The sequence below is a fragment of the Anopheles cruzii genome, chromosome 3, assembly GCF_943734635.1.
Source record: "Anopheles cruzii chromosome 3, idAnoCruzAS_RS32_06, whole genome shotgun sequence".
Classification (NCBI taxonomy): domain Eukaryota; kingdom Metazoa; phylum Arthropoda; class Insecta; order Diptera; family Culicidae; genus Anopheles; species Anopheles cruzii.
The window spans coordinates 57,663,005-57,686,529 of NC_069145.1; the positions used below are offsets into that span (position 1 = coordinate 57,663,005).

At 46.4% G+C, this 23,525-nt stretch overlaps 2 protein-coding genes across 2 annotated transcripts in view; one reads left to right on the forward strand and one right to left on the reverse strand.

Annotated features, from left to right (window-relative positions):
- Positions 1-23,525, forward strand: part of LOC128274805 (6-phosphofructo-2-kinase/fructose-2,6-bisphosphatase-like) — a 64,791-nt gene that overhangs the window by 730 nt on the left and 40,536 nt on the right. The window contains exon 2 of the mRNA XM_053013117.1: positions 16,440-16,460. Coding sequence (XP_052869077.1) covers positions 16,440-16,460 — 21 coding nt within the window. The remainder of the gene's footprint in view (positions 1-16,439; positions 16,461-23,525) is intronic.
- On the reverse strand, positions 4,534-14,388 carry LOC128274806 (alpha-N-acetylgalactosaminidase). The gene is made up of 6 exons (XM_053013118.1): positions 14,136-14,388; positions 6,458-6,902; positions 6,202-6,363; positions 5,909-6,106; positions 5,671-5,835; positions 4,534-5,601 (listed from the first exon to the last, which is right to left on the reverse strand). Exons 1-6 carry the CDS (start codon positions 14,369-14,371, stop codon positions 5,443-5,445), a joined length of 1,365 nt encoding a protein of 454 aa, XP_052869078.1. The 5' UTR covers positions 14,372-14,388; the 3' UTR covers positions 4,534-5,442.

Consider the following 23,525-nt stretch of genomic DNA (forward strand, 5'->3'; position numbering starts at 1 on the left):
AAATTCCCGCCCGTCATGAGGTTCAGAGTACAACGTATTTTCCTTGATCTCGACCCCTAGCGTGATCCTCGATTTAACCACGCACAAATAGCAAGTACTATCAGCTGTTGGCTTGTTAATGGCGATCGATAAAAATGCTTTGTTGGGCCGGAATATGCAATCACGTTGCCGTAGGTCAATTACCATATTAAAACGCTGAAAACGGTTGGTAATGCGTAAGCAGCTTGAAGTTCAGCAATGTTATTGTATTTAGTTTTGGGGGACTTATTATACATGTTCGTAAGTGTTTTCTCTCATTTCAGAATAATTATCTTATTAATTATATTAGGTCTAGGTGTTAATTCGTGCGGTTTACAATACATGGCACTGCTCACTAAGTATAACGAATATTTTTGAAATGAAATATGTGTTTGACAGCTACTGTCATTACGCATCTAACGCAGTATAGTTTTTTTGCAAAGTGTAAACAACACCTTTTATAAGCATTTGAACATGTCAAGTTTTGTTCCTTGTAGAGTTTTTGCGGGGAGTACTTTTTCATTACTGCTTGCACGGCAGCAAAAGGGGTTCTTGTACCGAATCGTCACTGGTGATGAAAAGGGGAGTTATTACAAGAATCCTAAACGCAAAAACCCTGATACAGCTGGTGAACCAGGGCCACCGCAACCAAAGCAAAATATTCCTTGCGCAAAGGTTATGCTGTGCATATGGTGGGATATGAAAGGTGTGGTATACTTTGAGCTTTTAAAACCTATTAAATTGAAGGACAATCCCATAAACACAATTAATGCATTTGAAGTAAAGCTTTGGCCATAAAACGACGGAAATGGGATAAAAGACATGATAAGCTGATTTTTCAAAAGGACAAAACTCGACCCCACATCGCAAAACCGGTCAAAACCTATCTCGAAAATGTCGGATGGGAACTATTAACCCCCCCGCGCTATTCACCAGATGTTGCTCTTTCGGACTAGTATTTGTTCCGTTGCATGAGTAACGATTTGGCAGCACAGCGGTTCACTTCTTTATGAAGGTATAGAAAAATGGGTCTCTGACTGGATCGCTGATAAGGATAAGAATTTCTATCGACACGGAATCGAGGAATTACCCGAAAGATGGGAGAAAGTCGTCGCTAACGACGGGCAATACTTTCAATAAGTTAGTTATACGTTATGTTGTTGTAATTAGGTTATAAATATTGAATAAAAACCGCACGAATTAACACCTAGACCTAATAATTAGATGACCATAGTTGTTACAAGAAAATTAGATAATTATGACAATTATCTAATCGATCACTTTCTCTGGCGCTCTTCAGTCACTGTAGTGTCATTTTATCAGTCTGATCCTTATTAGTTTCGAAACACTATCTGCTTCTATCCTCAACAATTGAATGGATGTGTATGTAGTATTTAGAGAAAGGATCCTGAAAATATTTTCGGAGGAACACAAACTCGTCCACGCATATTGATTTGGGTCATATGGGAAAGGCAAGACCCAAATGTGTTAATCAGCAAACATTGAAAGTCATCCCCGTTGGCCATTTTAATCAAACGCAGTGTACTACGAGGCAGCCATTTCTCACCAATCGGACTCTAATCTGTAAATTCTATTTAAAATGGTTGGCATAATTGTTGATGGTATTGGGAAATTTCTATGAAATGTATTGTGTTTTTAGTAATCGATTTCGCCCTCGGATTTTCAGATTTTTTTGGGTTTTACTATTTACAAATTCACTTTCCCAATTTGCGTCATCGGTGGACACTCCTTCCTTTTGGTCAAGTTTATTTTGAGCACCATTTTCGCCCACTTTTTCTTACCAGAACCGATCACCAGACGCCCGGTGAAACCGTCAACAAACGAAACCGAAACCGTTTGTGTTTCTTTTTTATCATTTTAATGCGTGTGTGCACGCATACTACTTGAGTGGTTTTGATTTGCTAAATTTAGCGTAATTTGTAAAATGGTTATGCACCCCGAGCGCATAGTATGATCTCTTCCGACCATATTGTGGTTTTATTTTCGTCCCTCAATGATGGCGCATAACGATCCCATCGGGTGGTAAACAAGCTCATTTCCTGCGGTTATTGCCATTTTTGGTGATAATTTAATACGTTTTGTTTTGTGTCACAATTAATTTAGTGTTTATGCTTCGGCCGGTGAGTGAACGGGAAACAGTGATCGATTATGGAAATAGCCGCTAACGAGTTTACCACCGATTAGAGTAGTAAATCAGGTCATTTAGCTTGGAAGTTACCCAACTGGGAGATGGGAGACTTCCCAACGGCAAGGGGTCCGTTAACTCGATTCCGGCCCAGTTCGTGCAAGTGGTAGGTTGTTCCACAAGTGTCTTCAACGAATTCAGCAACTTTCGGTCTGACTATACACGTATTTTGAAATTTTATAATGTGCGTGGAGAGTAGTTGATGAATCGAAATATACTTCTTTTAAGATAATATTTAACTTTAAAGTAATTTGTGTTTTACAATCATAATGTCCAAAATTGTATGAATTGGACAGTTTCCTTGAAGTTACTTCTTGAACTTGGCTTTTTATGGTTGTGTTTGAATTCGGTTAGGAACTCTTGCTACAACCTAACCTACTGTATCTAACTGCGACCTGCGACACCCGGCCCTGGTAACAATGTTGTCGTTTCGCTTCGTTTGTCAACAAACTGCCATCCACAACAAGCGGGTCGCGTTTAGTAGTGGAATAAATTTTAAGCCCACCACCTAATGACCCAAGTCGCTTGACAATAACCGCTTTATGAGGCAGCAAATGGAGTTACAGAAGGCGGCAACTACTGGGCCGGAAAAGCAAAACATCTGTTTCCATCATTCGTCTCTAACCTGGCAAACGGATTCGTGATCTCGTGAACTACCGTTTTGCATAATCGATCAAGTTGTTTGCTTGATGATTAGAGCGATGCTATTCTTATCCTTGCTGTTCTGACTGGCGTGGCAGAGCCGGGCGTGCTGACTTCGTACGAAGAGGTGTCTGGAACTATTGTTCGTGTAGATTTCGTCAGTTGTTTAACTTCCTGATCAACAATCGTACTCTAAGTAGTGTTAATGGCATCGTCATGCGTATATTTTTTTGGGGGATCATCACATGATCAATTTCATTTTTCTGGAGACGACGCGACATTTAGTATTGGTCGCGTAATGAAAAAGGGGCCCAGCGCCCAACTCCTGAGGCCAACCCGGAAAGTAATGCATCGACATCGATGTATGCTATCAGCAAAATGTGAAGCGAAGGACAAACAAACGTTGCTCGCCCTGGCCCTCAAGGGAGCACCTACAGGGAAAGGTGATTTCCAGCTCTAGGTTATTTCTGAAGTGAATGTAATCAAGGGGCGCTCGTAGAAGCACGTGTCCCACACATACGGCGCTGGTCGACTGGAAGGTTTAACAGCGATAAGGTTGCTGGAGGTAGTAGATCGTTGTCATCATTAGATTTCGTTTACTGAAGGCGATAAGTCCAGGGATTTACAGTATCATCCCTCGGAAACCGGATCTTCTCAACCTATCAACCAGAGGATCTAATGAGAGTCACAGATCGGGAAGACCACAGGGTGAACTCGCTGACCATTTCACTATACGGTTTTAGGCGCGGGTGTGCTAATTACTTTCTAGAATTTTCCATCTTAATTAGTGTCGGTTGGCGCATGTTTGACACACGAATGTCGGAAGGCGCCACGAACCGCGGACGGCCACGAGACACGCCTTTCACGAGTCGAAGGCGCACTAGTAGATGCAGATGCGATTGCCCTTTGGAACACACAACGTGCGGCGCGGGTTTGGTTTGATTAAAAATAGTCGACAAACGTTGCGCTGGCGTTGGCGAGGGTGTGCGCTACGTTTGGCGTGAGTTATGAGTTCAATAGATGGACTTTGACCACCTTCGGAAGACTTCAGATTCACATTCTCCCGATGGGTTCTAGTGGCCCCGGCAATATAGCCGACAAAAACGTCGTACGAATTGACGCCTGCAGTAACGGTTTGGAATAACACGGCCGTAACGGCCGCTAACAACAAAAATATTCCCAAACAAGCTTCTTCAGAGAAACTCGACCTAGTACCAGCGTAAACATGTAAAATATATTATAAAATTTGGTTATATTTTGTTACATAAACGAAAAAGTTATTTATAGCGGTTTGAAAGTTCCTAATTAAAGAATGCTTTGTTATCAAGTTTTCAATTAGTACGGTGAACTACTACATGAAACCAATACACTATGTAAAATAATGCACTACTGTTACCGAATAGCTCAGTAAGTAAGGGAACGCTGCGCAGCACCGTTCTGAACATTGACTAGTTTTAGGTGCAATCTTCTTTCTAATCAAAATCCCCTGCAGGTATGCAACAAAACCTATAGCGTTGTGCTTTCATGCTCTGCTTTAATAGTATTTTCGTTGGATTAAAACAATATTACAAGCATGCTAACATTCTAAAATTTTACGGAGCAAACCATATAAACAAATAATATCGTGACTTTGGATTGAGTTGATGGTTTCAGTGTAAACTTTATTTATTTCTTCGAATTTATTCACTCCACGCGAGCATTAAAATAATAATAAAAGAAAAACAACGCACACACATTCGGACTCGGGACGTCTGTTCGTGCCAATTCTCACATTTATATTATAAATTATACAATGTACAATGTACAAGAACCTAGCCTTAATCACGTATCAAGAATTCGGATGCAAGAGCACACCCGGAAAGATTGGGGCGTCGCTTCGAGTAGAGGATAAATGGGCCACCAATTTTAGCGCTAGCTAGCAGCGAGTTGAGAAAACATTTCTAATCGTTCCTCTTGTTTATAGAAATACGCCTATGAAAAGGAGAAAAGGAGTGACACATTTTCTACCCTCGAAACGGTGCAACATTTGATGAGCACCGTTCGAGAAAGTGTTACCCTTTCTGGTTGAAACAGGTCGTTCTCCGTTTCGTGTAATCGTCCTATTGCTTAACGGTGTCCCGTTAGTTAGATTTTGCTATGCGTGGAGCAGAGTTTCAAGCTTCCCCTTGTTTTTGTTTCCATGCCAACAATCCTCTTGGCTTTGAACTATCAGAAGCTGGTGGCATTCGTTGGTTTTCTTGTAATTTCCATCACGACTGGCACATGATTTGATTGAGTTTAGCCTTTAATCCTTTGAGGACGATCGTCCATTAGTGGCCCATTTTGTCCACTTTGCTTCACACTGTCCGAAGAATTCTATTCCTTTAAAAAACAAGTTAAAATGTCCTGGTTGAAAGCATTGCTTTGATATGGTTTATGTTCATTCTTCGATTTGTCTAAAAGGCGTCGGTATTCAGTTTGACGATGACTGATAAACTGAGAAAGCGTCAATTTGCTCTTGGACTAAGAAAACTCTAAGGCAGAGGCAGAGTAAGGAAACGGCCGACCTGAAGGGCGCCAATACCGGAGTCAATAGCTCAGTTGGGATAGCGATAGAAAATCGGGTTGTACGGTCTCTTCGAGAACCGCTCTGGCTGTACATCGGCTCGCAAAATAACCACTCCGGACGGGTTCACCTTCACCTTAATCTTGGTCTGAGGGCTCAGTATGCCGTAGTCGACTTCCTCGTAGAGATCCTAAAACGATGGAAATTTACGGAATTAGCTCAAACTCGTTAAAGACAACTGTTAGCCTTATCTGATTACCTCAACTCTGTAGCCGCTGGGCGAAATGAGGCCTAGTTCGCGCAGAGTCACGGCCACATCCGACGGTGTGCCGTCCGTTCGTCGGTTGACGAACGCGATCGCGTACGAATAGTACGTCTGGTAGATCGGAACGATTGGTCGGGACCAGATTTCTATTCCTTTGTGCTGTAAAAAAGTAGACCAACAAATTAGAGATTCACACAAATAAATAAATCACACCGCAATCGTGAAAATGTACCTTGTAGATTCTGCGTCCCTGTATACCGAGCGGGTCCTGATCGACGGCTATGATTTTCCGATTCTGCAAGATGGCCTTAAACTCCGGTCGAATCGTGCGAAGATCAACTGACATCATCAGTGGGGCAGCCATAATAGCCCAGAGCGCCATCTGTGTCTTTGATTGCTCGTAGCTCAAACCGAAGTTTCCGATGATCAGCTAGAGAAAGGAGGAAAGAAATTAATTTACTTAAACTTTGACAACTAGATCTTCTGCTAAAAGAATTGAGGAGAAATTTGACCAATCTAGGTTACCATGTCGGGGTCGTTCCAATGACCCGGTCCAGCATTCGGGATGATCGCGTCCTGATTGTTGCCGTAATAGTCGATGATGCTCTCTAGCGATGCCCACGAGTCTTGGATGTCGTCGTAGTTACGCCACAGGTTGCAATGCTGAATGATCGACGAGTAGTTGGGCTAAAATAGAGACAGACGGCGTAAAATGGGGTTTATAGTGACATGTTGTTCGAACGAATTGGGGTCTCCAAAAGCCTTCCGGCTTTCGCCCTACGTTCATGCCGGCATAAATCTGGTAGACGGGCCAGCTGCAGGAGTAGACCATCGGGCGCCCGGTAGAGTTGAGGTTTCGCCCGAACTCCGGATAGCCGTGGTCCATGTCGATCGGCAGCGAGTAGCACCCGTCCAGCTTGACGTAGTCCACGTCCCAGGAGGCGAACTGGGCGGCATCGTTGGCCGAGAAGCCCAGAATGCCCGGGTAGCCGGCGCACGTGTAGTTACCGTAGTCCTCGTAGATACCGAACTTGAGGCCCTTGGCGTGCACATAGTTGGCCAGTGCCTTCATGCCACTCGGGAAACGGCGCCGGTCCGCCACCAGCTCTCCGCGCGGGCCACGCGACTTCTCCAGCCAGCAGTCGTCAACGTTGATGTACTCGTAGCCCACGGCTGCGTAGCCTTCGCTCACCACCAAGTCGGACATCGTGCGGAATAGGTGTTCGCTGGAAAAGAAGTAGACAGTCGTGTTTGTTAGTGAGTTTCGACTCCGTTAATCTTTTGTGCATGTCACAAATTGTGTACGAAGATTGCAGTTACCTATTGGTTTCGGAAAGGAAAGTTTATTTTAATTTACTTCACCCTCAAAATAGTACATCTAAACTAGTTTCTTCAATACAATATGTGTAATTCCGCAGAAGGCTAATTATTAGTTTTGATATTTTAGCGTTAGTTTCTTCTAAATGCATAGCCTAACACGCTCTGTTTAACTTATTACTGCTGGTTTATTTGAAGTCATACTAATCGTAATGTGCCTAATGCTTCATAAACGATCCTTAGAGTTGCGATATGTTCCTTTTCGCACCAAGATCTTGAATGCCTTGGTAGAATAATTTACTTTTGTTTCATCAAAACCAAAACCTTACGTTAAAAAGAACGATTAGAAAAATGCATTTGCATGTACTAAAAAAATATTTTTCTAATGCTGACTAACGCATGCTGTAAGTATTTTTCTATTATCCATTAATTTATATGGCATTTCAACGATATTTAAAATGTGAGCTAATCATTCAAGAGAAACCTTTCAAAAAGTGCCACAGAATTGTCGTAGCTCGTTTCTCATGCTAATAGTCCGTTTCGCCCACGGGCGATCTTGGTCCTCTTCTTGCGAGCGACCCACAGATGTTTCGGTCGCACGCCACCGACATGTTCCGCGTTCAGCAGATGATCTTTATGCAGGCGTAAACTTTGTAACGCCAAACATGCACCGCCAATGCCCTCCGGTCACGCCATGCAAATGTGCTACAAATGAACCTGAAGGTAGCGAACGGGCGTCGAACTGCTGTAGGAAGCGGTAAACGCAAGGCAGCCTCCGCTAAAACGGCAAGCGCCCAAGAACGCATCGTGTGATCGTGATTTCCTGGATTCACGAGCCCTCTCGAGCGCGGTATCGATGTATGGGCGAAGAATAGGTTGCGCTATAGGTCAGCCCGCGATGTTCCGCGATCGTCAGCAGTGACCCCACGCTGTTAGCCAAACCGAAGCCCATTAGCTTCGAAGGGAACGTCTCAGTGTCTGTCGTCAGCCGTGGCGCTAGCTGACCTAGATCAGCGGCGGGTCACATCGCGCCCGTCCAACGTCTCCCTGGCGGAAGGCTGTCTAATTTTGTCCACTTCGCGTGCCAGCGTCGTCCTGTATGACTGGTGAGATCGTCAAAAAACCAGACAGGCGACATGCCCCATTGGCCCGAGCCTCTTGATTGTTTTTTCCCAGCGGGATCTGGCTGGCCCAGCGATCAAAAGAAGCGCGATCGTGCGATCGATCTTCGCGATTACACTTCAACTTTTTGTGACGTCTCAGAAGAGTCTCGGTGCGAGTTGAGTGTTGGTTATCTAAATCGAACTCATGATCGACGACAGCTCCGGACCTGCCTGAGGCCCGAGGAGCTGGCTTATTGTTTTTATTCAATTTACTCAACACCTCTCCGGGCGAGTCCTCCACGCCACCCGAGTGTTGTTTAACGTCGTTATCGTTTGGCCTTTCCGTTTGCTCATTTTATCTTCAAAAAGCACTTGTGGAGTTTTTTTATTAGGGGCGCACAGTATGGCGACTCCACACCAGTTGGAAACGAGGCAGCGGGATTTTGTAGCCCGTCGTTGGTCACAAAGGAGGAGGATGTTGTTTTAGAACTGAGACGACAACGAAAGGGTGATTATAAAACCCGTGTTTTAGTGGGTTTTGTGTCCCGTCAAGGTAATAGGCCACCCTCTGGGAGGCCTGTCAATGCTAGGGGTCGATTTATAGTCCCGAAAAGGGTTTCTAACACAAAATCCCTCTCAGGACGCATTAATTATCATGTTTAATGCTGTCAGTTTGGGACAATGCTGTGAGTGACACGTGAATAATTTACTTAATCCAATTCGAGTAGTTTTCAGTTGTCCAAAAAGAACATGTTCATCAGTGCACTTCTTTTCTCTGTACTTTACTTCTTAAACTCCACTTAATTCCAAAGCAATTGGCTGCCTACTCACGCCGAGGGCAGTTAGTGTCAAATGCACATTGGCGATCGGCGATTGTTACGAGCTCCTCTCGTGATCTTGATCTAATTTAAATGAGGTTCCCCTCATAGCGTCTGCTTCGGTCGTCGTCTTCTGGGGCCCTGTTTACCTTCGCTGAAGTGTGACAACTTGGCCGATCCTTGGCCGCTTAGTGCTTCTGTCAGGCGATCTTCAGCAGCTCATGGATGGCTCTTGAGTTGTTGAAGCACGAACTTCTTCAGCTTTCAACACGAAACACGCATCATCGCGTGAGGAACGCGGTCGTTTCCTGTGTCTATCCTGCGACCTAAACCTGCGCGCAGTAGGTGGTAGCGCCCTCCCGATGTGTCCCGAGGTGGTGATCGAAAATTGTAAAATTTAATTGACACGAGCCAGCGTGCACACCGCGCGGCCATACACCTTTCGGACAGATGAGAAGATGATGGTGAAGCAAAAACAGCACAGATGTGTCTACACGATCAGCATACGTCGGCAGGTTTGGTGTCGCTCTCACCACCGCAGCAGGCTGTGAAAGTGCTAGACGAACATCCTAGCCAAAGGGAGACGCTGCTGACGGTTGCTTCGATAATTGTCCTCATTATGCAAATGAGCACCCATTTCCACAGTCTGTTAATTCCATCGATGCCTCGAGCAGCGAACCCATCGGCTGGTCAGTGACTAGCGTCATCTGGAAACTGTTGGTGACTCATCATCATCAACGTCGCGGTGTCGTCTTAGGGTGCGACTTATTGGAAACTGGCAGACCAAGTGCCACCAAGACCTCCTCCGGTCGACCGGGCCGAACGTTGGAAGGAAGCAATTATCCAGAGAGTGTGCCAGGACTACTCAAGACGAGAATCTGCCACCGCACCTTGGAAACCGCCGATCGGAACGCGACGGTCAGAGGAAGCTAGCCATCGGATTGCCGGCGCATCGGATCGAATCCAATTACGGAATTTATTTCGTAAGTCCGCATCCCTAACGAACCGCTCCGGCCAGTGGCGGGACTTGTGTGAGGGATGGAGGACGAAAAAACCAAATTAGAAGCATGCCCGGGCCATGCGAAGGGAAGGTTGGTCATAAGGTTATGCTACGAAAGGGCCCTTCACAATTTAAGCAATCTTCTTCGGGTCGGTTCGATCGTGTGCGCCCCGATGCCCTGTGATCGATGATCGCACATGATGCGACCCCTTTCGCAGTGGCGATCGCAAATTCTTTCCAACGCAACTCGTGCGACACTGTCCATTCCATGCCAGTAAGCACCAACAATCGGGGACAACTGAACGAACTGAGCACAGTATGCTAACGACTAATGCTCTCGCTGTGCTCATCGAACCCCGAGCCGTTTCTTTGCCAGGCGCGGATGAGTGACGTCGATCGTTGCGAAACTGTAATTCCATTCTGACCGTTTAGGCTTTTTTGGCAAGCGGTCGAGCTTTTATGCAAACAGTAGAGTGGTTATTAAATTTTACGTAAACTCTGGGGGAAAATGAAGCAAAGCATACGTTCGGTTACGGGCACTGTTGGCCTGATTAGCCCAAACAATGTTCCACAGCCGTCAGTGCTCCATTTTGCTTGTGCTTTTTGGATCTTTCTTTCCTTGTGCCGCTTTCTTTGCATCTTTTATTGTTTTTCTGTTGTAATAAGTTAAGTAAAGTGATCTTTTTTCCGTGGGTCAATTTGGCAAAATAACGCTTACCAATGTAGGATAAAGGTTCTGCACTGACCAGTCATGTTTTTTATAGATTTTGTTGTTTTTCACTTTCAATTATTTTGGAAATGGTCGGGATTGTGGGATTTTATGTCTCTCGTCTTTAAGTTTAACAAAATTCAATGCATTTCAGTTAATGTAGAAAATCAAAGAGTAGAATATCAAAAGTGTTTCTAAATACATTCGATTATTTTTTTTTTCGGAGCAACTATAATAAAATGATCTGCTCTGTTTGTTTGTTGGTGACCAATTTTTCAGGCCAAACTTTTGAACAAAAACGTGACACTTGTGGTCATCATACATTTTTTTTATCATATCGGAACATTTGTTGAACCAATAATTTCTTTCGCATAGCCTTCCGGATGGATTGGCCTCAAAAAAGGTCCCCAAACAGGGCGCGCCCCTTGTCTCGTGGTGGTCATTAGTTCGAATATCGCGTTGTGTCTTTTTCGTCAAGTACAGCTGCGGTGGTGATTTTTATGTTGCGCCATTACCTTTGCACGTCTATAATCAGTCCTGTTACGCCATGCCATTGCCAATGCCCGACATGCCAAAGGAACAAAAACTACATCTCTGAAGCTGAAGTCGTTCGAATCGAAAAAATCTCTTTCGAAAACTAAACTGCTCATAAAAAGCTCATACCTGTAGGTAATAGAAATTGGCCAGAATAATTGGCGAAAGCTTTCTCGGGTCATTGTTTTTTATCCTTCTTCTTCCTACCATTTTCGATCGGTCAGTTTGATTTATGGCGGTGGCGCACCACAAAGTGTCCTGATTTTTTTCAAATATTCCGCTGCACGTGGCACGATTCGTGCCGTTACGTTTTCGATTCGGCTCCGTACGCAGAACGGCACGAGTGCGTGATTCGAACGGCGAACGGTGCACGAGAACCCACGACCTGGAGTCGGTTACATAATTATGCTGGGCGCTCTCGTTGCGTGCACGTTTTTAAGGTTGATCGAGTGCGGCCAGAGTCTGGCAATAAATTTTATGCAGCCCGCAGCTATGGAGGGATAGCTCCCAAAACGCATCTCACCGAAAAACCCTCCCATCTTCGGTGGTGATGCTCGTCTTTCGCAATTAGCATTTTCTCGACTCGAATTTCGGCGCTTCTCAAATAGTGTTACAAAATAAATCAAACTTCGAATGCTTCAATTTTGCATCCCCCCGGGGACGAATCGGGCGGGGATCATAGAAACATTGCCCGCCTCCTGGTGGTGGTCATAAAAAGCGCGGCAAAATATGATCCTCGGCGTGTCGTGACACTAGTTACAGACCGTGGCACGGTGCGAGGTTGTTTTCCACCCCCCCGAATAACCCCCGAAGGCTTGACCTTTCGCCATTCACGGATCGCACGTGACTTGCCGCGGAGGTTTCTTTATTGTGATGAAGGAAAAAAAGTAGGAAGAAGTTGGATCGTTCGATCGGGAAGGCGCTCGGGAACCGGGCGAAGTGAGTGATTTGTTTCCAAGCCTTGCGTTTCCTTGCTGATTCATAAATAATGCACCTCCCCCTGGTAGCAGCCTCTAATAGCAGTGCCCTCAAGGTACAATGCACTGGCCACGGAGAGGCAGTCAAAGACCGGGCAATAAGCTTCCACCGTTTTGCGCCAAAGTTTGTTTTAAAACGTGCTTTTTCTTAGCCATTTTCACAGAAGCCCTTGGCAAAGTGCAATTCATGCCACATTGAAGGAGTCTCGAAGTACACCAGTGGTACCCGAGGTTTATGAATATGCGGAACTTTGGCACCGGTAGGATTTAATGAGAATCTTAATGAACCTCAAACGGACGTTGGGTTGCATATGGGAAATGATTGATGGTTGGCGCACGAGCCGGAGATCATAAATTGTTGCATCTAAACGCACGATAGGTTTTTGATGTATGGCCCATAGTTTCTCCACGTGCTGCTGGCTATCCTGACAAACCAGAGACATTAATAAGCTCTAGTTTATTGATTTGTATCTAAACCAATGACTGCTTTTTTTTATTATGTTTTAAAACATTTCAACCTGTTTTGGACAACCTTGCATATTTTGTTTCACAAATCCGAAACTATACCACCATGACGGCGTCCACACTGCTCCATTATGCTTGTCTCGTCGCTCGTTGTATCTGAGATCAAACTCATGCAATATTAATCGCAACCCATCGTTAAAGGTACTTTCTCCAAACTATCATTAACTGCTGGCGGACGCGTTAAATTCACGGGAAATGCTGTTGGTGAGCGATCGTAAACCATCAGCGATGATCCTCGTGGCTGAGCCGAAAACTGAGCTCCAAATTCAGGGCCATGGTCGTCCGTTGCATAACAGCTATCCATTCCTCGGCGGAAAACTAAAACCCTCGCGCAACGCACGTTAATTGGCCGAAACTTCACCCTGTGCCATGTCATCGGAAAACGGAAAAGGGAGGAAGAAAGCTGCAACATGTGCACAACCACAAAAAATGCAACATAAACAATCCGACCGACCGACTGTGAAGTCTGCATTTCAACGTACATTTTTCTTCGTTGTTTTTCCGCGGACGTTATTGGCCATTTTCCTTTTTCGTCCGCAACCTTTCCATCGACCGACCGATCGGCCAGTGGAAAGGGGCGGAGGAGGAAAAAGAGAGCATAAACAGCAAGTGTGGCATCTTTCTTCACCTCTTTTTGCTGGCTGTCTGTCGCATAGCTCTCGCTTGGGGTAACAGCCGTCGGACCGACCCCTTTAGGGGGGTCACCCCTTGTTCGGGTGGTCAGGAAAAGTGCACCGTAACTGCACGCAACACATCGTTAGTGCAAATGGGGATTATGCTTTCCCGAGGCGGTTATGTCGCTGTGTTCAGGAATGTACACCAAATCGTGGCGACGCAGAACGGCGACGGCGAGTGCAGCTAATTATCGCAAATGTGATAAATTGTGGTAAATGTGGAAAAAGGTCCGTGTCGGGGTCGATTACGAAAATGCTTTAATATGTTTTAATTTTTCGGTCACAATCGTAGACTGTTTCGTGATGGTTTAAGGACGAAAAAATTCCGATTATGTGTCCACCATTGATGTTACTGTAATTTATATTACATTTGTATAATTGAATTTATGCTGGATTAAAACATTGTTGTTGTTTTTTTGTGTACGTTTCTGTAAAGTTTGTTTTTTTTTCTAGTTTTCTGACCTTTTCTTTGATATTTTTCATAATATACATCATTTTTAACGAACGTTTTTAAGTGTTTTGCCTCCATGTTTTAATTTGATCGTCCGACTGACCGTTTAATTATCAAAAGTTCGCCAGAAGACTTTCCAACTAGTCGATCCACAATCAGTGTAAAGCATCGATCCACCATCAATGAGTAAAAAAATCAGCTATAAAAGATTTAATTAATCTTTCACACCAAAAAATAAATTACAGTTTCATTACACAGAAAAATGTTACAATTTGTAGAATCTCAACAGCAGCATCGAACTCAAATTGTGCAATAAAGAAAAAAGACCGTTTTCTTTGTTGTCAACCTTACCTGATGCAGTTTTCCGGGTCCCCCTCGCAGTCCGTGTTGCAGCGAAACCGTTCCCAGGACAGCCAGCCCATCGGCGGTGTCCGGGCGAGTCCATTTTCAAGGCTGTGGATGTGCGATGGCAACAGGGCGACACAGAGCAGGGCCAGCAGGAGTACGGGACGAACGGTGGTGAAGCAGGAGCGTAGCATTCTTATGGTGCTCCCCGACGTTCCTCCTTTACTTTTACGAAACGTCATTATTGTAGACTGTGGCAGCTCGGCGAGACTCTGTAACGGAAATAAGAATAGATTGGTTGATGAGAATCTTTTACTAAATATTTATTACCAGGTGTTAGGCAATAGGCAATGTTTTCCTTACAATTTGACGTTAGTTAGTTAGTTTTGTTAGTTTTTAGTTGAGTCGAAAATTTATTTATACGACGGTTAAAACCAGAAAGTTTCTGTGATTTTTTGCGGCGCTCATGAGATTACTTTTATTTGATCACACTAATTATTAACGTAACAGATTTTAATGTTACAAAACCAACATTGTTATTAAAATGTTGTTGAAATGTTCACCTTTTTACACAGGTTCCAAAATAATATTCTTGATAGTTCCTCTTCAAAACTGCAACACAAAAATGGATCCAGTCGCATCTTTGGCGCTTTTTCTCCACGCTCCTCCCAGGCTTATTCCCGAGTCCAGTTACGCAAGCCGTGCTGCACACGGTTCACTATAATTTCATCAACTACCCTTACAGAGTAGCTGGCAGTAGATTGGTACATTAGATATATTATAATTTAATTTATTATCCTCCATCAAACCCTAATTCAATATACCCTTCGACGAACGTTAAAAGCAATTTGGCTCTAAAACCATCGCCACGAAACAATCTCGTCCGGGAGACCGGCCACATAGGCACAGCGCCCGGCACTCCGTAAAAGGGCTGTAGCAATTTTAATGAGCACCGTGTGATATGATAAACCATTTGCCGGACACTTTGGCCCAGGCACGCCACAGTGGGGGTGATCCTCCCACCGACTGGGAGGCCCCCGCTCACAGTAGGTGTCGAATATTAACGCCCTGGCACATGGCCGGCCGAACTTTACATAACCATGTAATCCTGGGCCCTGTGGAAGGGCGGCCCTGACTGACTGACTGATCGTACGGCTTCGACAAAGTGACGGCTTACACTAATGGCGGGCGCGGGAGATATCGCGTCACGTCCCAGGCGGTCAAGACTCGAGGGGACTTGGACTACCGAGAGTTCCGCCTGCCAGCCAGAGATACCGGATACATCAAAGCGCAATTGACTCAATTGACACCCTCACCCTGTCAGGAGGGTGTGCACGGTGGTGGTGCACCCTTCAAACAGCAGCTTTAAGCTCCTCTAAACGGGACCTCGTACTCGGCATAATGATAGTGTCATAAAGCATCGCCGTCGACATTCCGTCATAAATCGTCATAAATCCAATCAGAAAGCCAATCGATCTCGGTGGCTGAATCTGAGCGGGTTCACCGGGTTCAGCGCTACCCACCGCCGTATGATTGAATCCCGTCTCCTGCGCCGATCTTGTCGATGGTAGCTGCAATTTGAATACAATGCAGAAATAAAGTAGTTTCTTGGGCGTTCGTCAGTTCGCAGTTCGCTAAATGACGCCCACCCGCCGGCGGGGCACGGGTCGTACATCAATCACCAGCGCCAGGAGCATAGCGCCGGCCCTCCACTTTTTGGCAAATGCGGCCCCTCCGGCCGCCGATGGCTGTCACGAAAGTGCACACAAAGCCGTTCGTAATTTGATCTACGAGCCCATAATTGGCGCATATCAGCCAGGCTTCAAAATGCGGAGTGGCGCTGAGGTGATTGATTCTCTTGGGCGGATGGCAACCCGTGACGTTATGGTCGGCCCTTTACCGGAACATTTTATGACATGTTCTGGCCATATATAGCTCAGGATTCAAATCTGATTTGGTTCTGCTAATTTAAATTTTATTTAAATTCTTTGATACCTCAAATCTTCAACCTCAAACATCAGGTCTTCAACAAAGCTAACCTTGAGTTAAGATTTCGAGTGTACTTGGGGATTAAATTCGAATCAAGGCATGAGATCCCATCGTTACAGATGTTACTGATCCAAGTAGTCTGGCACTACGCGCCTGCTTGCTGAACATGTATTGAATTGTGAAGTGCACATTGTAACTTGATTTTGACTGGCATTACGAATTAAGTTCAAAATTGAAGTACCTGCTTATGTCAGATGTCTGTAGTCATAAGACTCCCAGCCCTAACTCTAATCCTATCTCTTGTAATCTGTTTCCTTTCAGGCACAAATGGCATCATTGAAGGTGAGTCACACGCAGAGCTGCGAACCATTGGCACTAAGATGCTGGGAACCCTCGCCCACCACGCTAATTCTTGACCACCACGCTGTGATCGATTGTTCAAGATCATTTTGCGTTCGGGTAAAGCGCGTGCCCGCGCCTTTTTGGCTGCCCTCGAGCGAAATTGGTCAGCGCCATGGACTTTAGATTGCCGCAAATCGGAGCACTTCGTCGAGCACAGCTGGAGGAGTCCAAGGTCTTCGGCGCTCAAGCCGGATGGAGGGTGAAATTAAGGTTCACAGCCTAATGCCCCCTATTTCTAGCCTCTTCGACACCACGAAGGTCTCCGGCTCCGGCGCGGCGCTCTCTGCGCGGCGGCACCCAGCTCCGATAGCTTGCCGAGGACCCTTACGGGCCCTCCTCGCGCGCATTACCGGCTTAAGCGGCGAGATTGGGCACACCTTGAACTTTCCGGGGCGTTGTGCGCGAGCGCGATCGGCCCCGGACAAATCGGAGCGTCCTCGGCGGCGGTGGGCGCCACCATTTCGGACATCCCGCGGTGTCGTGGGAAATTGCGACACACCGCCAAGGCGCGGTGTAACTCTGTGTGTGCCGCCGATCAGCTCTTTATGAGCCTTCTAAATAACCTGAAATTATAACACTCTCACGACCACGGCGCAATCAGAAAGGAAGGCCTGTTGATTGCGGCTGGCCAACCCGCGAGACTCGTCGCGATCCGCTATCTTGGAGACGGTCGGTCCTACGGAGCCGCTACATGGCGTCTTCTGGTGTGTGGTGGTCGAAGGGTCGGTATCCATCGGCACGCCTCGTTTTGTGGGGCTGCCATCTCGCGCGCAATCCATTCGGTTATGACATTTGGAGCAATTTGGGGCGCGCGCGGAACAAGTACAGCGCTCCACGATCGACAGCACCGCTAAGGGGCAGGCCATGAATCTCTCGCTAGGAACCGCCGTTCTGACATTTAGCACATTACGACGCCTTAGACGCCGCCAGGGTAGAGCATAGATCTCACATAAATCATCGTCGTCGGTCGGTCTCGTAAAAGGAAGTGGCCCGGCAAAACCGGGTAAACGTGAGCTACGCATCCGGACTCCGAAGCCACGCACTGCAACTGCTGTGTGACGTCAGCTGAGTTGCGCTGATTTCTTACTTCACTTTTAGGCTCAACGAACGGCACAGCGGTTTGGTTCTTTTGCAACAAAGTGTATCGAGACATCAGGCGGGAAGGGAAAAATCTCAGATTCGATCGAATCTTGACGGTGACTGCTTCGCGCGTGAATTGCGTGAGAACTTCACATGCGCCACACACGGTGAAACAGGAAACGGAGACCCTAGAGTATGCTGTTGACCAACCGGCCCTTTTTGGGCCGTGATAATTGTCTCGAGAACTACATTTTGTCCATTCATACCCGCCCAGGGTAATGCTCAACTTCTGTCCCCGTCGGTCTTGGCGCAATCTAACAGATCATAAGAGGATATCTTAGTTCTCAGACAGCCCAAGTTCTTGAAGGTGTGACGCCCCTTATGTCGCAAATCGCGTACGCACCGCATGTTGGCCGGCGTGAGTAGGTCACAACGCTGATCTGGCGGACATTTGTTCACGGTCAACAATGCGCACGATTCCCTAGCGACTGATTCTTGGGCAATCTTCGGTCTGGGAAATGTGCCCACAAATGTGGGTCCGCCCTAGCTGGCCTCCGGTCCGGATTTGAAGTGCAATCCGTGCGTGCGGCATGCGTAAGAGCTCTGCTGGCGATAACCAGGGTTCCATATCGAGCCACGATAATTGTGCGAAGGTGAAGTGGTGGCCACACTCGTTGCAGGAAGGAACCAACGAGAGTCGGCGCCTTACTTCCCAAGCTTTTCAGCAAATGTCCGCCCATTAGCAAGAGCATTATGCACTGCACATGTGTGTGTTTGTGTGCACTTAACCCACCACACACCAGTATTGTGATCAGAGCAAGCGGCGTGGTGCCGAACAAGTCTCGTGCGATCGGAGGCTCCTGCGCCGGGAGAGTTCAGAGTGCACCGTTTTTTTTTCGGTGGAAGCTTTCAGCTTAACGAGTCTTCATCGGCCAAAGTGGGGCCCGTTACGGTCGTTGGATAAGGCGGTTTCTGGTGGCCCCTTGCGAACCCATCAAGCCCGATGATGTACTTGCACCAATTTGCTGAATTTGCCTTGCGTTGATGGCATTCGCGTTGGAAATGATGGGGTTGATACATTTGCAACTCAATGCGAAACGGGGGACCACCGAGCCCAGAGAGAGAGAGCCCTCGAAGGGCCACCAGCTTCCGGCGGATTTTTCTTTCTCGCCGTCGCCTCTTAGTCACCGAACGAGGCTCTGTTTGAGTTGGCGGCCGCCGCCGGGGTGGTCCCGAAAGGTGGGCAATATTTTAACACGATTACCGCACAGCATAATAATGTTCGGTGCTAAATTAAACGGCGAACAGTAATTACCTTAATAAATGGCCGTTCACCCGGCTCCGGTGGGGTGACGCTCGGCCCGACGTGGCACTGGCCAGCAACCCGCAATTAGTATTGTTCCGTGGCCGTCCGTGAGTTCCAATGCCGCGAGTGGGGCTGCCTTTTGGGGGGCGGAGAACTGGACGGTATGCGAAGCTCCAACTGCCCAACAAAATAATCCTGGGTTCTGGGTGGAGCTTGATGCCCCCCAACTCGATCGTATCTCCGATCGATCGATCGACTCAACTACATGAACCCACAAACCAGACCAGGTCCCACAAAAAGCCCTAACCTTTTGCGTGTTGTGATGTGTTGATCTGTTGGTGGCCGCGTTTTCATACCCGACAACACCGACACCTCCGGCCCCAAACAATGGGAAAGCAATGGTTGTTCGCTTTCTTCGGGCTTTCCTCGTCGAGCACACAGCGCCACCCGCTAATGGGCCCCCAGACGGCTTCACACGTGAACCGTGTTGTGATTGCGCAATCGTGCGCAAACACACACAATCCGAGCTGAGCTCTGATCTATTGCTTGTTCCGTGATGTGTCGTGCTGACGTCACACACAGTTGCTGCTCGACTGTGTTGCCGATTTGGAGTTCGCTCCCGAAGGACCGGGACATGACACCAGACGCAAATGGTGGCGCAATCGAATGTGCTTCGTTTGTTTACGGTTTGCAATGATTTGGCCTACGATTGTGGCGCCGGGTTTATGGATCACTACTTTATGGTCGTTTGTTTTGGAACAAAGGACCAAGAATTGGGGCACCGTAGGGGGAAACGTGTCTTCATATCGGCCGCCGGAACCGGTAATCTTGAATGTTGATCAACCCGTAACCTTTTTGTAGCAACTTGTGACTTTTGTTTTGGGTGGATGCGGACCTTTTTTGGTCAATTTAAATGAGTTATCATATTTTTGCTACATTTTATTGTTACCAAAAACCAACGGGAACCAGTGGTCATCGATTATCGTGGTGCTGTGCGTCAAAAAGGCCGGATTGGTGAAGAGACTTGGTTCAACATCCTCGTGATGTTTTTGCATCACATTTTCGTGATCATTTCATGATCATTACGATACAAAGCCGACTTCTGGCTATTCGTTAAACTCAAAAGAACGATCCGAGGACACCTTTTACAGTCCAAAGTTGAGACAGAAGTAGGAATGACGAATGAGTTGTTCCTAAGACCCGGGTCCTTTCGGGCCGTTTCGAAAATTGTAACAAATGTAGACATGGATGCATAGAGTAGGGTAATGACATAGATTTAGAAGAATAAAGAAAGATGTTTCGACTCATGCGTGAATCTCCGATATTTTTTGGCCACTCGATGGATATTTCTGGCCTTTCGATGGATGATTTGGATATTTCTCGCTTCTCGGTAAAGCCATTTTGCAAAACTATTCAATATTTATTGTACAATCATATATACTTTAAGAAAACCAGAATTTTTACAAAAATATTGTGGGTCAGTCAAGAAAGTGAAAGTGACATTAACATAATGTTTGAAAAATTAAACACCAAATAACCATTCTGCCTTCTGATTTGTTTGTTTTAACTTAACCGATAGGTAAATTCATAGTTTCCACCAGTTTTGTAGGCGAATGTTACTTGCTTTGTAAGACATTTTTTCCATCTTCGAACACAGCCTTTCCGTTTTCGAGCATTTACGAGCATGTCTTATTCCCGACACCTTTCGAACGTATGCTAATTTAAAATGTCTCATGCACTCTCCTCGATCACCTCGTACTGTTAGATCGTCCTCTGGTGGTGGCAGCATTAGATGCAGCAAGTTGTTTTAATGTGCCGCGACATTCCCGGTAACGACTCATCACGAGCAGCCGGATGGACACACTTTTGACACGATGGCCATGGAGTTAAACGAAAGACAACTGGGGCAGCAAACTGGAGAACTCTTTGGCGTCGAGGGACAGCAGCCAGCATTCGGGGCTGGCGAGAGATGAACGTGCACCGTACCCCATTGCATTATGCATCTGGCCGTGTCCCTGCAGCGCCGCACTTTGGTGTCGCATTCAATTAGCCCTAGCGAAAAATTTAAATGTCAAACTCGTTGCGTTCAGTGCTTCTGTTCAGTGGCAATACCTGCTAGTCGGACATTGCAGCGACATAAACAACGGTTTGTTCGCGTGCCAGGGACGAAACACCTTCTCGCGTGAGAATTCGCCGTGTTTAAGGTGCTAAAAGTCCTTCGACATACAGCTCACCGTGGGGCCTTTAAAAGCTGGAGCTAGTTTTCGTTTGGCTCTCCCAAAAGCGCTGTTTCCAATCTTCAAGCGCATCCTCTCGTGCCGAATAGCGGCGGCGCATATCTTTGATTATCGTACTAATTTATCACGTAATAATTTCACCGCCAGCCAGTTTCATCCACCGCCACGCGCACCACACCATAAGTCCGGAAGCCGGAAACATTCGGTGGCGGCGGCCAACATAGAAAAGGCGTTGCCAGGCGAAACCGCCAGCGAAGCCTACCTCCGACTGCCCCGGCTTAACAACGATCGATCGATCGCGGATTGATATTTTGCCCTCATCATCATCCAATCCATGGTGGCGATTGAGTGTGTTGTTTCGCCCGCCGGTATGCTAAATTTCCACATTAACGCATAACGACGTAATCCATCCAGAGGCCCCTGGGGGGCCGATAAGATAATATGCTGCCCCGTGAGCCCGTGATCCTTTTGCTATGGGGTGCAAACTTTGCCGGCCAATTTTTATTGGGTGGCGAAGCCCTGCAGATCGTGTGGTGGGCTGACTTACACACCACCATGTTCGGTTCTTGTTGTTAACGACAATCGCGCGACGAAAGTGCGACAATTTGTAACCGGGCCGACGAATGGATTGAGTGAATGGCGTCCTTCGTGACGGCGCGCTTGACACGCCTCGTCACCCGGCGTCGGCCCATGACGAGAAAGCACCGTGACACACACACACATACGTGCACGTTGTTAGTGTGATAATTTATGCATCACATTGTTGTCACGTCGTTGTTCGCCACCGGGCCGGCGATTGTGGCCGATTGCAATTCTTCATCGTCGTCGATCGCTTTCTTTTCGGGCTGACGAGCTGCTTCTGGGGTTGTGCCTTTTGCCTGTTACCTTCCCGGTTTTGGCTCCGGCAACATTAATGATCTCATTGAGAGGTGAGACCCTCGAACCCAGCGACACGGGCACGGGTCAAAAGCCCAGCAGCGCAACATGGCCGTGCGGAAACGGTTTCATTGCGCTGTGTAGTGCCCGTTAAGTAATCGAGATAAATCGCGAGACGGTGATAGGGCAGATAACAGAAAGACAAGAAAGCAAAACAACTACAACCCGTGGACCCATCCATCTCTTCGGTGGTCAAGACAGTAGTTGGCCTCCAAGCGATGATGATGCCCATGATTACGTTCTGCACCTCGAAGCGATTCTAGTACACATTTCACCGCAAGATGCATCGCTCTTCAGTCCGTGACTTCGGAGGTTCCATTTCGGATTCCGAGCGCGTCCGTCGGTTACAAAAAAAACCAAACCCGCGGAGGAAGTCGTGTGCGATGCGCGAAAGTGAGGGTTATGAAATTGAAAGTGGCGGCCGCTGGTCCGCGGCGCATCGCAATGCAGGGTTGGGAGTGGGTGGCTGGGTGGAAACGGAAATGTGCGATGCGCCGTGGAACGCATGCTTCGCGCTTCGCGGCCGCGATAATAACCGCGCGTGCCGCCAACGTGTTTGTGGTGTTACGCCGCCGCCGCCGCCGGAACGTTGGTATCACTCAAAAAGGAAGCAACGCCACCGTGCATAGCATGAGCCAGCTTCCGGTGTGGGTTTTTGAACGGTCCCCAGCCGGCATCAGTACTGTCGGACACTTACATATGTCCTAAGGATTGTTTTCTTCTATTTTTTAAATATTTTAAAGGGTTGTTCCTTTATGATCTGTTTTTTCATTTTGTTATAAAACAAACGGGTGAATATTTTTCGATGCTTGAACATTTATTTGAATGTTTGATTTATCACATTTTTTTATGAGAAACAATGTTGGTCAAATGTCCACCACGGCTGGCTTAGCAATAGCCCATTCCGTCGACCTTTTTTGAGCACATTTTCAATTGTATCTGTCGTACCGTTTGAGTTGAGGACCTACCACTTTGGAAATAGGTTTTTCATATTTCCCAATTTTCTGCAACCAAAATAGTATTTTGTACATAAATGTCATGAATCAACCTTTCAAATAAATGTTTAACCATCGAAAAATATTAAGTCGTTTGTTTTTTACAACCAAATGAATAAAAGAATCTTAAATGGCCCACCCTTAGCTGAAAAAAGGATTTTTGTGCGTAGTGTTTAGATACTACAATAATCGATTAAATTGATATCACTGAATCCATTGCAAGTAATAGTTTCTATGTGTATGAGAAAAAGAATAGAATATCTTCGAAATACGGGGCGCATCATTAGGAATGTGTTACTGATTTTAGCACTGTGCTTTTTTGCCGAGCGTTCATATCCTCATCGCCGTTATCTCATAATTTTCTGAAACATTATTTTCCCTCCAACGTCTTAGATAGTTAATATATTTAATTTAAGACGCTAACGGCTCCAAAGACATTTAACAATGGCGT

What these genes read in the sequence shown, in the direction of transcription:
- LOC128274806 (XM_053013118.1), bottom strand. Translation starts at nt 14,371, where the DNA reads ATGACGTTTCGTAAAAGTAAAGGAGGAACGTCGGGGAGCACCATAAGA. An exon ending in ATTGGAACGACCCCGACATG is followed by an intron (nt 6,107 to 6,201) that starts GTAACCTAGATT and finishes TCCTTTCTCTAG; the next exon opens with CTGATCATCGGAAACTTCGG. An exon ending in AGGGACGCAGAATCTACAAG is followed by an intron (nt 5,836 to 5,908) that starts GTACATTTTCAC and finishes ACTTTTTTACAG; the next exon opens with CACAAAGGAATAGAAATCTG.